Raw genomic sequence first — 13200 nt, 5'->3', positions numbered from 1 at the left:
GTTTAATAAACCTGCAGGATTAAAAACATGATGAGTATGTAAAAGACAGGAAACTCAAAGTTAAGTTTAAACAGTTAAAAAAGAAAATGTCGTGGATTGGCAATATCTAAACCTCCAACAGCCGCCATGCATACCGACGATAACTGTGCAAATTGTTAAAAGACTCAAAATTTGAGAGGACTGTCTCAACTGCCAACAGAATCAGTCAGTAAATTAGAAAGTAGGAATATATATTTCGCCTAATAATGGCATCATCAGTTCCTGAAAAACGCAAAAGATCAACACCAAAATATCAAGAATGTAAAACAAACACAATGTTCTAAGCAACTAAACAACGCGAGTATCGCCAAACACAAAATCGTTAAAAACCTTGCAAACCCAGCAACTTGCGTTTTTCAGGAACTGATGATGCCATTATTAGGCGAAATATATATTCCTACTTTCTAATTTACTGACTGATTCTGTTGGCAGTTGAGACAGTCCTCTCAAATTTCGAGTCAGTTAAAAAAGACTCAAGCAAGGTGTATAAGTATAGTATCAGTATAGGTATTTGACAGTTATAGTACAAACTCTGGGTTATTTCGTTGTTGTTTTTTTTGTTTCCAAAAAGTACTTAAATCTGTATTGCAAAATCACAATTGTTACACACAACATATATGAACATTGAAAAAAACATGAAAAACAACAACATGTTATTGCTAAAAATCTTCCAAGATTAAAAGGAACAGAACGCAAAATTACATGCAGGTGTGCAAACAAGACTATTTTTTAATGTATTTTATGATCTCATCTTGTGGTCTTTTATCAGAAGGGACATACTTCAACGAATTTTGATAGATTTTGATAAATTTCATTTTTAGTAAATCAGGATTGAAATCTACGAGCAAGTAAGTTTCACATTCAACAATACTGTCATCATCAGTTTGTAGTGGCATGACTTTTATAGGTGTTCTTCGATAAAACCTGCAAAATCAAATTGATATGACCACAATGTAGATATACTTCCTGAAGAACATTTGATGTTCTAACTATAATATTCTTTGCAACATGAGAATATTTAAAACTTAATATATGGCTTTCACTATTATTATGGTTTCCATGTCGTGAGTTTACGTATTTGGGTCATGTGACCATATTTGGGAGTAAAAAACCTAATGCAGTAAAAATATTTGGGCCAACTGATTCAGGTAGCCCAAACTCAGTTTGGATCCTGTATTTTTAACATAAGTCAGCCAAGCACAATGAGGAAACATAGCATTTGATATCATTACACATATATGAATTATATTTGAAACTGTGCTAAATTAAACACCATGTGTAACTGGTAATGAACAAACACGGAAATCATGGCTCAGCACCTATTTCCACTGCATATACACTACGGCCTATTTCAAAACATTTCTATACATTTCCTACACTTATGTTATAATGGGTCCCATCCACTGTTTTTATAACCTTGGTTTACTATGCAACCACAAACTTGTGGGTCCCCACAAATCGTTACCAATGAATTTTACATTATAGTCAAGTGGGGTAAAAAAAACAATTTTTTGAAACTTTGTTGCCAAACTTTTATTTTAGGCAACAAAAGGTCAGTTTTTCTTCCCAACAAAGCTGATAGGACTACTTTTATAGTTATGTGACAAGTTTTTGATTTTACTAAAAAACAAAAAAAATATTTGACAAAAACTGTTGTTCTTTTTTAACCCGAAAAAGGTACAAAAAAAAACAATGTCGGGGTAAAAAAAAACAAGTGGACATTAGGACCACTGAAAAAAAAATTAAGTTGCAGTTGGAACTTCAATTCAATTATATGAACTTAATAAACCATCTTAAAGTCAAAGATAAGACAGAAATTTCATTAATAACGCTGTTACAATAAATAAGCCAAAAAAAACACAAGCCACATAAAATTCTTTGTTTTCGAAATTTTACAAACCAAACTTACAGCAGTTAGTAAACTGTTTGTAAATGAATAAAACACTTTCAAATTAGTGCTAAGACTTTCTATGGCTTTGTACCTTTATTGCACTGCATTTATTGCCTTTGATTTGGTCTTTTTTGTCATTTACCAGTCTTTTGTTGGTATGCAACTAGGTTTAAATAGAGCTCACCCACTTGCTTACCGGTCATGTAACCTAAAACCTTTTTGAAATAAAGTTTAATTTTCTTCCCCAAACTGCTTGAATTACCACATAATGATTTGATAACCTCTTTTTCTTACTTTATAGCATTTTTCTTTAGGCCTGGATCCCAATTTTTACTTTTAGCCATGCAGGTATACGTTTTGGTAAAAATTCCTCCAAAACTGGAGGCGGGCATGCGAGCGTTTTTTGCACAATGTGCTCGAAAATGTGCAGGTCGAAATGTGCGCACATTTTTCGAAAATGTGCAGGTGCCAAAATGTGCAGGTCAAAATGTGCGCACATTTTTTGAAAATGTGCAGGTGCCAAAATGTGCAGGTCAAAATGTGCGCACATTTTTTTGAAAATGTGCAGGTGCCAAAATGTGCAGGTCAAAATGTGCAGGTGCCAAAATGTGCAGGTCAAAATGTGCAGGTGCCGAAATGTGCAAGTCATAATGTGCAGGTGCCAAAATGTGCAGTCGCTCAAATGAAGTATTGATATTTAACGTCAAACTATTGTTGTGGTCATAAATTGGAGTGAGGGTCGTAACCAAAAATTGCCACTTGCCACTTGCCACGGTTGCCACTCAATCCGGTGGCAAGCAAGAAATTTTTGTGGCAAGTGGCAAGCGGTGTTGGCAAGTGGCAAGTGTTGGTGGCAAGTCTTGTTGGCAAGTGGCAAGCGTTGTTGGCAAGTGGCAAGCGTTGTTGGCAAGTGGCAAGTATTGTTGGCAAGTGGCAAGTTTTGTAGACAAGTCTGGTTGGCAAGGGGCAAGTAAATGTGTTAAATGTCTCAACGGCAAGAGATGTAAACCTCGATGCCGAGACAAGCAAATATCCATTCGTGGACGATTATAATGCGAATAAAACTCTCAGATTGAGTTTTGGTGAGGTGAAAAAGAAAAATTCTGCATGCTAATTTTTTTGATGAGTATATATAATGTAGATGATTGCGTCTGTCAAATGTATTTGGTTTCTATGACTGGACGTGTTCAAATTCAAAGAGACTTGCCACTGAACGTTCAGATCGGATGAGACTTGCCACTGAACGTTCCGATCGGATGAGACTTGCCACTGAAGGTTCGGTTGCCACTGAAGGTTTGGTTGCCACTGAAGGTTCGGTAGCCACTGAATGAAAAGTTCGCTTATTACCGAACGAACAGTTAAACGAACACCTTTTTACTGAACTTAACATCGTCGTTAGTTTGCAACGAATTTGCATGTGTTCATGGAATAATCCCGCCATTGTGAATTGGTCAGATTGAAATCGTTGAAAACAACAAGTCTACAAATTTCAATGGCTGAAATTTCTACTTAATTCATAACAATTGTGAGCCTGACTTAGCTGACAGTTGAAAATGAGATTAAGAAAATGAGATTAATTCAATCTGTAAAAGGACTTAACCTTGCTTTCAAACATGGAAAAGTAATCTCATAAACATTTGATTTTAACCATACAAAAACTCTCTGACATAAAGTCTCACAGGAGCATGAAAATACATGCAAAAGTGGAAATAGACAAACACTCAGACGATTATGTTCATTGAGACAGCAACATGTAAGTTGGTGAAATGTAATTTTTTTAGCAAGCTATGCCAAACATGTTATGTTACTTTTTTTCCAATTGCTAATGTTATAGGGAGTCAAGTACTGTGAACACTGTCAATTCCAACTTTTTGTTTGGGACTAATTACATATTTATCACATGTAGTTGTCTTGATACCCATCAACGAAGTGGAGAGTTTTTTAGAGTTAAGACACTTTAATCGTTAGGCCATGTTGAAAAGATAACCCCATGCTGAAAAAGTTGGCTCTGCCTCTGATTAGCACACAATCCCTTGTGGTGGGTGTGAAGGAATCCCTTAACAGTTGCTTGGTTGCAAGGACCGTTTTGCCCTATGTTGATGCACAATAAGCTGTTCTTTTATGACATTTATATCAAGGTTGCTGTACCTGGTATTTAAATACTTGATGCAGAACTTATTCTCGCCAGATATGTTTCTGGCCAAGGTTGCTACTTAAAGCCATGATGCCCACTGGCCATGGCAGCTACTTAAAGCCGTGGTGTCTACTCGCCATGGCTGTCAATTGAAACCATGATGTTGCATTCTAAATCAGACTCAGAGTGAAAGCAACAATTAATTAGTGACAATTTTTGACTTTTATCTTGCTTAGACTTAAATTTTGTTCTAGTACAAAGGAAACTTACATTGCTCTGTATCTGTTGTATAATTGCTGGCTCTATTTATCATTTCAGAATTGATGTGTGATTCTCTACGAAGCATATTTTAGTATAAGATTTAAGGACATTTGATTTGCATCACAATATTGTTGACCTGCAACTGAACATAACCTGGTCCATGGAATGCAAGCATTACATATATTTCATTGTTTTAGCATATTGTATTGATTGATAATAGTTTTGTGAATTATTATGGAATTTTACCCTATCCAACATTTATTCATTACACTTGAATGGTTAGCTATTGTGCCATCACTACTCTTTCCATGTTGGATTTTAATGGTCCTTTTGGCGATCGCCCAAGCATATTTTCTTACGTGGATGTTTAGTTGTTCTGTGATCTATTACCAACTCATCATGTGTTAGCATGTGATACTTTAATGAAAAATGTTTATAGGTAATAAATTTGTAGTTAAGTGTCGAGCAAGCACTCTCCTCCTCTGGCACACACACAAGCCTATGTGCATTGTCAAGCTTTTTGTTTGTTACTGCATTATGATATGTTATTTGACAATTACTAGATGGACTTTATATTTCCTCTTAATTATGTTTTTGCAGTAAAGTGACACAGACGTTAACCATAATGTTTTTTCTTACTGCTGTTTTGTTAGATGTGCTTACGATTTTGTTCACCTCCTTGAGCAACAGCAAAAGTATAAATGCCCTATTTGCACCCATTTTCTTTGTTCATGCAAGTTCATCAATAAACAAGATTAATGATTTATTTATGCTTGTAGTGCATCTGCCTAGGACAGGGGATTCCAACCAGGGCCCAGGAGCTGTATTTAGGGCAGTCATGGGTGTACGCTTGCTGTAACCACCCACTAAAAGTCAGTGAGCCCTTTTCTATTTTAAAGCTTATAATTAATTATATGTTGCAAATGATTAAATAACCTAATTTAATCGACTATTTTGTGGTTTATGGTCTTTTTAATTTAGTTAAGTTTGTCAAATACATTTTTGCTAGGGGGGCACGAGTCTTACTGGGTTACCACTTATGGGTCCCATGAGGCCCAAAAGTGGGGGTGGGGGTACAGTGCATGAAAGGTTAAGAACCACTGACCTAGGAATTTGCCTAAATGTTCACGAAATGTATTCAAGTATTTGGTATTTATTTATTATAATCCATACTGCAAAAGCCACATTGACAAAGAAAAATAATAATGTTTACAAGGAGCAAAATTGCAAAAAAACATAAAAAATAAGTTTGATCTTAAAGTTTACATATCACAGTACACACAAATTATGATAACTATATCCAAAAAATTTAGCGTTATACCCAATAAAATAATGCCATTTGTGTACACCACTTCTTAGAATATCTCCTTCAAGCCATATCTCATGTGCTCCTGGTAAAGACACCACACTCCACAGCAACTTGCGACTTAATAGCTTGTCAACGATCGGGAAAAATTTGTATCAATTGATTTACTTTGCACTTGTCACCAAAACCAAACCGACTTGCCACCGAAACCGGTGACAACCGAAACACTTGCCACTGAATCGGTGGCAATTGCCACTGAACCGGTGGCAAGTGGCAAGTGGCAATTTTTGGTTACAACCCCTGTTGATAAATTGTGCCAAAAATATTAGTTATAAGTTATGACCTATAAATTAAAATCGGATTTAAGAGAAACTTGTAAAAATGCATGTTGTGTTTGTTAGATATGGCAAAGCGTGAAATTATCTAGCATTCAGGAAATAGGAAACACTGTTTTTCAGACTAGATATGTACACGATCGTCACCTCAATCGGTTTGACTTTATTGTTTTTAATTTAAGGCCTGTTAGCTTGTAGCCTGCCCAGCTTCTATAGATTTTACAATTAGACAATAGTATACTCATATGACAGTCCAGCTATTGTTTCCGTCACGCTTGATTAACACTACACGCTTGTCGGATGCTTGCATTGAGTTTGGTGCTTTAAGAGCAAGCAAATGACAAAGCTGGGCTTGTATGGTCAGATTTATGCATCTACCCTGTATAATGTTACTACGTGGTTGTGATTGTGCTGTTGGAGAGTATTTAATGTACGTTTTATCTTTTTAGTACTTCTTTAAACGCTTTGAAGTGATTTTACCTAACATATTAAAGGGTGCATAAAGTTTATTACTAATTGATTTAAAGTCTGGTAAAAATAGAACTTTCCTAACTGGCTGTATCTTTGAACTGATGTTCAACGACTTTGGCCTCGACCAGGAACTCTGGACAGACGAAAGGTCAAGCTTGAACAAAGATCATGTTTTTTTCCAAAGTTACTCATTTTAAACTGTCAACAAAGGGTAAATTTTGTGAATCAAAAATTAAGTTTATTTGAAGAAAAATTCAAGGCACCAAAACAATTGCTAGACATCATAACCACCAAGGAAACTGGTGCAGAAAACACAAGTCAAATTGCTATGATAAGTAACAAAGAGTTAGACACAACAGAGTATTTATGAGGATATGTTTTTTCAAGGCAAAAAACTAGTTTACGGAAGTTATCAAAATTGTCAGCATGTTGTCAACCATGCGACCACAGGGCCAGCTGATTTCTTTAGTGGAGCCAAAGTCTGGAGGTCTCGCTTATCCTTTTATGAGTTACTGCAACTTTTACAAAGTGCGTAAATGCCTGACAGGATGTTTACGGCCAGCCAACAAGCTAGATTTTTACTGCATTGCAAAAGTTACACTGATCCTCACAGAGTTTCCAAAAAAGACATATGTGAAATTCTAGAAGTTGCTGGACTACCATATGAGTATACTGTTATTAAACTCAAAACCAAGTCAAAGACCCAGCTGTCCAGTGATTTTTATTCAATGAAACAAATGAATTATTAGAAAGTTTTCCATCCTTTGGGTTATACTGCACAATTGACAAAAGGACTATATATGTGTCTTTGGAAGAAACTCAAATGACAACATTCAAAAAGAAAAGGACAACCACACAGTTGCCCAACTTAATGTTTGACATTTTTTATTTCTTTGAGGCTCATTTACATGACATAACTTGGTATATGGGTATTTAATTAGGTTAATTTTGAAACCCACACAAATACTTGATGTGATGCCCTAATTTTAAGTTTGCTAAAACATTCATGTTATTGCTTCTGACTTGCTATTGTGTGGACCAGATGGCTAAAAAGACCTACTGTAGGAATATCATAATACACCAAAATATCATTAGATGCTTTTGCAAAATTTGTAATTGTTTCCTGACTAATATACAGAAACTAGATGATTGCCATTATGAACGAAAAAGGTGTATGTTTCATGTGGGATTGCAAATAAATAAACAAACTAAACCTGGCGTGAACAATTAGAGAGATAAAGAGACTGAAACAGCCAGAAAGAATATTAGGATAGGGAAAATATTTTTTTGAGACCGCTGTGGGCATTCTGTATTATATTTTTGGTAAAAAATATGTACAATGGTAACAAAACGGGTTTAGAAAAGGATAATACTGAGATGTCATGAAAAAAATGATGGATGTGCAATGCAAAAGTATAAGTTCTCACCATTTATATAGGCATCAGTTATTTACCACTGCATTTGTTTGAAACCACATTGTATTTTCAGTTATTTTTGCCCTGAAGGGTCATATTCTGTTCAGTTAAAAAACTTAATCCACTGCATTTAACAAGAAAAATAACATACCTATATAAGTTAATTGATTTGCACAGAACACTATTTAAAATAAAAATGCAGGGAAAGATATATAATAATTATGTAATTGGGACAAAAAATTGTTTGTGTGAAAGGGACAGAAAGACTTTTTTAGTATGAAAGGGAGAAATTTTGGCACCTGCACATTTTGACCTGCACATTTTGACCTGCACATTTTGACCTGCACATTTTAACCTACACATTTTGACCTGCACATTTTGGCACCTGCACATTTTGACCTGCACATTTTGACCTGCACATTTTGGCACCTGCACATTTTGACCTGCACATTTTGGCACCTGCACATTTTGACCTGCACATTTTGGCACCTGCACATTTTCGAAAAATGTGCGCACATTTTACCCTGCACATTTTGGCACCTGCACATTTTCGAAAAATGTGCGCACATTTCGACCTGCACATTTTGGCGCACATTGTGCAAATTCTTGCCGTAAGCCCTGTTGCAAAACTGGGCCCCAAAGCAATTTTATACAACTTTGGTTTAAGAACATGTGTTATAGGCTTTCTTTTTTATTTTCTAAACTTCCAGGTGACAAATAAAAATGTTTGGGCAAAAAAAATTTTTGGGGTGCCAAAAATACATAGTTTTTTATTACCCCATTCCTATAGAACCGTTTGGGGTAAAAACGAACAACAAGATATCTGAAAAAATTTAGAAGTTAGCCAAGTGGAGTCTTTTTTGTTTAATAGGTCATAGTTATGACACAACACAGAACAAAGGTCATTGACACCAAACTTGTAATAAAAAATCTGCAGGAAAGTTTCTAAAGGTTGTTGAAGACTTTTTAACATACGAATTTTACTACTGTTGTTTCAACCTGCAGAACATTGCCTAGAAACAAAATTTGAGAATGGTTTATGGCTTATTTTTTAGGCAGAGAATAAATACATCCTATGAAAAAGAAAGCATTTAAAAAAAATTTTTGGTTTAGCTGTGAGGGTATTGTTTTTTTTTACCCCAACTTCAGCAAAATTTTTTTTTACCCCATTTGACTATATAAGCCTAATAAAGTTTGGTGTCGGGGCGATCAATTGCACACATTGTTGTGGGGTAAATGATGGGGCTGCACGACAATACTGAATAATACTGTCGAAACTTCAGCCAATTGTTAGCCAACTTAACCCATTTTATAGGTTAGTGAAGTAAATATCGGGGCTACAGGATAAAACACATCAATCAACACATCAAAATGGTCTATATATATTATATCCTACAAACTAACGAAACAGATGGCACATTTACATAACTATGTCTATAACTACCAGTTGCAAAAGTGTCATTCAAATTTATTTAAGATTTTGACCCACTTGGTACGACTGTTGGCAGGAGGTTATTGCACCAAATAACATTAAAACCATATAATTCATGTTTATGTTGCAATAAAAAGTAGATTTGTTCAAAACAAACGAATTGCTGTGTTTCAAGCCATGTTTGCACGATTAATGACATGATTACAAATGCTTTTGTGTTTACCTGGAGACAACTGGCAAAACTGAACAAAGATGCGATTATGGTGTAATACAAAGGTCAAGGCTGGGGTTGCCTGCCCCCAAACCGTAATCAATGCCAATTGGATTTTGAGTTGAATTGAAACACATTTAATTACGGGCAAACATTAACAATAGGCAGGAAAAACGTATCAAACATTTTGTGTACCCTTAAGCAAAAGAGCATCATAATTATTGATAAATGGGACAAATTAAACATGTAATCACTTACCTTGGGTGGGATTCAATTTCATCCAGTTTTTTCAACATGATATTGTCAACATCATACACTTCTCCATCTATACACTACAACAAACTGCCTTACTATAAAAAAAATCGATTCCTCCTGCATTTAATGTATATGTTTTATCGGCAATGAAGTTTCCACAAAAGTGTATTTTATGCGTGTAATTAAAGATTTACCACAGCTACAAAGTGCTTGATACGACATCATCTAATCGCAAACATATCGACTCAAAACTATTTCTATGATGCTTGTGAAATCAAATTGACTTGGTACATAAAAAATCAGCGAAAAATTTATTCATTTTATTTGCATAATACACAGTAATAAATGTTTCAGAGCCCTTTAGGACAGGCTATCGAAAAGTATATGAAGGTAAAAAACATGTTCATTGTGTTGTTTTATAGTGATATAGAAAAAATATGTTCCAGAAAAAAACGTTGCATGAGTAGTGAAGAAAAAATAGGAAAGATTGGAACGTTTATCAGTAGGTAAAATGATAAAATGGTCTGTTGCGGAACTTACATGTCCAGTTTCTTCCAAGTCTAGCATAAATGGAATGTCATATTCAGTCGCCACAACCAATGGATATTTGTTTACAGTGCGAGCATGGTAGCAAAACGTACACTTGCCATAATCCTTGTTTTTCAACAGATAATTATTTGGAAATCCGTCTTTGAGAGTTCCATAAACAAAAATCTTATTCATTCTTGCAATTGTTAGAATTAACAAACTATTAGTGTCCACAAAGTTGCGAAGTCATTGGTTTTACCTACGGGTAACGAACCGTGACACAAGTAAGCAAGCAGCAAACACGTGGTGAAGTGAAGCATGAAGCGAAACGGTAATTACGACGTACCGGTAATGCAAATCGAATCGTTTGGAATGTTTTTACAACGTTTAATCCTTAAACATTCCCATCCGAAAAGGTTAAATTAGATCCAAACTTCTACGCTTGTGCATTGTAGTAACATACGATCAGGTCACCTGTGATGTTTGGAAACGATCTTCACTAGTAGAGTTTCTATCCCGGGATTTTCTCTCTGTCCCGGGATATCCCGGGAGAAAAATTATGCGATTTTTTAGTTGCACTCTGCAACCAGAGGTGCAAAATCCATAGGGTTTCCGTGAATTAAAGGGTTCCCTGAGGTTTCTTGTAACAAATCAAACAAGACTGATAAATAGTTGTGTTGTTGCGAACAGTACAGCAGCGTTAGAACCCACGTTATAGCTCTCCAGTCGGTAAAAATCTGGCAATTTGTAAAATGCCAAGACGGTCGAGTGGTTAGCGCCAACGACTTGTGTCACTAGGTTTTGGATTCTAATCCTATCTCGGTAGTTTTGTTTCCCTGAACAGCATTGCCCCAAGCCAGTGCAGTGGCGTAGGAGCATAGCCTATGCTGCCGCCCCTGCCTTTCGTTGAAAATGCCGCCCTAAGTAGACTGCAGCAAATTTTGAAATAGTTTCATGTTCAAGCAATCTTTTCAATAAAAATAATTACAAATAATGTGCCGCGTCTCAGAAGTTCTATATTGCTCGAGAAAGAAGCCTCACGTCTCAGCGTTAAGGCCAAAAATGGTTTCACTGCTTCTTAAAGTCATTTTGCCGCCCCCTTGCAGCCTGCCGCCCCTGGCGCAGAGCCAGAACCGCCAAGTGGCTGCTACGCCACTGAGCCAGTGGAACCTGATGGGTTGAACTAAATTGAACTCACCAACCGACTAAATCAAAAACTGATTTCAATTTTAAAAAATATTTTTAGTTTTAAAAATGATTGTTCTCGTGAACATACTGCATTGATACTTTGCCGGCCCACTAAACATAAAAATGAAACAAACAAAATAAAATTATAAATTCAACAAACATCGAATAAAATCCCGGGATTTCCCGGGATCCCGGGATTGAGGTTGTTTTTGTCCCGGAATCCCGGGATAAGCCAAAGTGGCAAATTTGAGAAACCCTATTCACTAGTGTACCAGGCACTATATTCCCAAACTTTCGTGGACCATGGCCCCCTTAAAGTAACTTTTTGGCCTCGTGGCCCCCTTCAAGTTACCATGTAGGACCTGCGGCCCCCTTAAAATGTAGATAGCAATCTCGCGTTGGAATGCGGTATTAATTTTGGCCTTAAACAGGTCTAATAGAGTAAATGAGCGTGATAAAACTCACTATAAACAAATAGTATGTGAAATAGTCGATTAAATTCGGGAATAAAGTTAAAGTGAAAATGACTTTTAGTAGGTGTTTCTTGTGAATCTACTCCCGTGGCCCCCCGGAACACAGCTCGTGGCCCCCCTGGGGGACCTTGGGCCCCAGTTGGGAACCACTGGCCTAATAATTGTGTAAACATTATTGCACACATGTCAGAAAAGACGTTTTGCGTCTAATCGGCATAAAACTACAAAAGGACTCATCAGGAATTAAGTTGTTCAGTTGAGTAACAATTAAACTTTGAAAGAACACCAGAAACCATTACCGGCGTATTTAACTAACGTTTGCTGATTCACGTGGATTAGGCTACATCGCTTCTTGAGATCACATTGCGCCAAGGTTGTTGAAGTGACCGGTTAGCGACATGTCAAAGGTGTTGCTTTACATAAGTTAAACGCCCTTTCCTGCACACTGTATTTTTTGGAATCGACGATGAGACGTCTTCCAAAAGTTGGTGGGAGGAAGTTTTTCTGTAGCCCGGGAGACCTTTTCAATGTCAAGAAATTTGCGGCAGAAAATAAAAATTATACGAATCTTTTTTTACGAAAATGGAAGCATGGAACCCACAAATTTAACTGAACCTAATTGTTTAAAGCACTGAACATATTTTTGCGGATAACTGGCGTTCCGTCGTCCAACATCCTACAATCGCGTGGTTCCCAACCACAGACTTTTGTGTGTCTGTGAGATCGTGATTTGTAAAAGAGATCCGTGACTGTAAAAATTAGTGTCTAAAAAGAACTAAATTTTGCGTGGTAGTCGATAGCCCGAATATATTGAATTACCTCGATCTCGTACTTAACGGTTGGGAACTTAAAACACTGCTCTGAAATAGTGGTAAACACTGCTCTAAACAGCGCTTTGCGCACTGCCCAGGAGGTCGTTTCAACAACCTTTTGCGCAAGCATGTTCGTGCAACTAAACGGTACCACAGTGTCAAGCTATTTTGTGGGAGTACAACGAACATTGAATTTTTCTGCAATGATGTTTTTTGTGATTGTATGAGTGTACATTTATTTATGTATTTTTAAACGCGCAGGCAATTGATTGGGTGTAATAAATTAAATAAAAGAACATCTTTTGTAAAACCTCTTGTATGAAGAAATATAGGTCGTGTCAAAAAAACATACGCCTAAAACTAAATTTATCATGTACAAATGTTACCGTTTTGATTATTTGTATTTTTATTGATTCACACTGTTTAAGGAATTGTTAAATGCACTAAAA

At 36.2% G+C, this 13200-nt stretch overlaps 1 protein-coding gene and 1 long non-coding RNA gene across 2 annotated transcripts; one reads left to right on the top strand and one right to left on the bottom strand.

The window, feature by feature from the left end:
- Positions 1-11: 11 nt before the first annotated feature.
- LOC145204412 (gamma-glutamylaminecyclotransferase-like) lies at positions 12-10583 on the bottom strand. The gene is made up of 3 exons (XM_080076951.1): positions 10291-10583; positions 9754-9827; positions 12-963 (listed from the first exon to the last, which is right to left on the bottom strand). The coding sequence occupies exons 1-3, from the start codon at positions 10471-10473 to the stop codon at positions 762-764; spliced, it is 459 nt and encodes a 152-aa protein (XP_079933077.1). The 5' UTR covers positions 10474-10583; the 3' UTR covers positions 12-761.
- On the top strand, positions 2316-5091 carry LOC145204419 (uncharacterized). The gene is made up of 2 exons (XR_013853488.1): positions 2316-3683; positions 4383-5091. It is a non-coding gene; the product is annotated as an uncharacterized LOC145204419 (long non-coding RNA).
- Positions 10584-13200: the final 2617 nt, after the last annotated feature.

The sequence above is a fragment of the Phallusia mammillata genome, chromosome 1 (genome assembly GCF_965637545.1).
Source record: "Phallusia mammillata chromosome 1, kaPhaMamm4.hap1.1, whole genome shotgun sequence".
Classification (NCBI taxonomy): Eukaryota; Metazoa; Chordata; class Ascidiacea; order Phlebobranchia; family Ascidiidae; genus Phallusia; species Phallusia mammillata.
Note: the sequence above shows the minus strand (reverse complement) of the source record. Positions and strands in the feature narration are given on the sequence as shown.

Bases quoted from the DNA above. Each gene is read 5' to 3' on its own strand.
- LOC145204412 (XM_080076951.1), bottom strand. From the start codon at position 10,473: ATGAATAAGATTTTTGTTTATGGAACTCTCAAAGACGGATTTCCAAAT. The intron at 9,828-10,290 runs GTAAGTTCCGCA...AGTTTGTTGTAG, and splicing joins ACTTGGAAGAAACTGGACAT to TGTATAGATGGAGAAGTGTA. The intron at 964-9,753 runs GTAAGTGATTAC...TTGATTTTGCAG, and splicing joins GAAATTGAATCCCACCCAAG to GTTTTATCGAAGAACACCTA.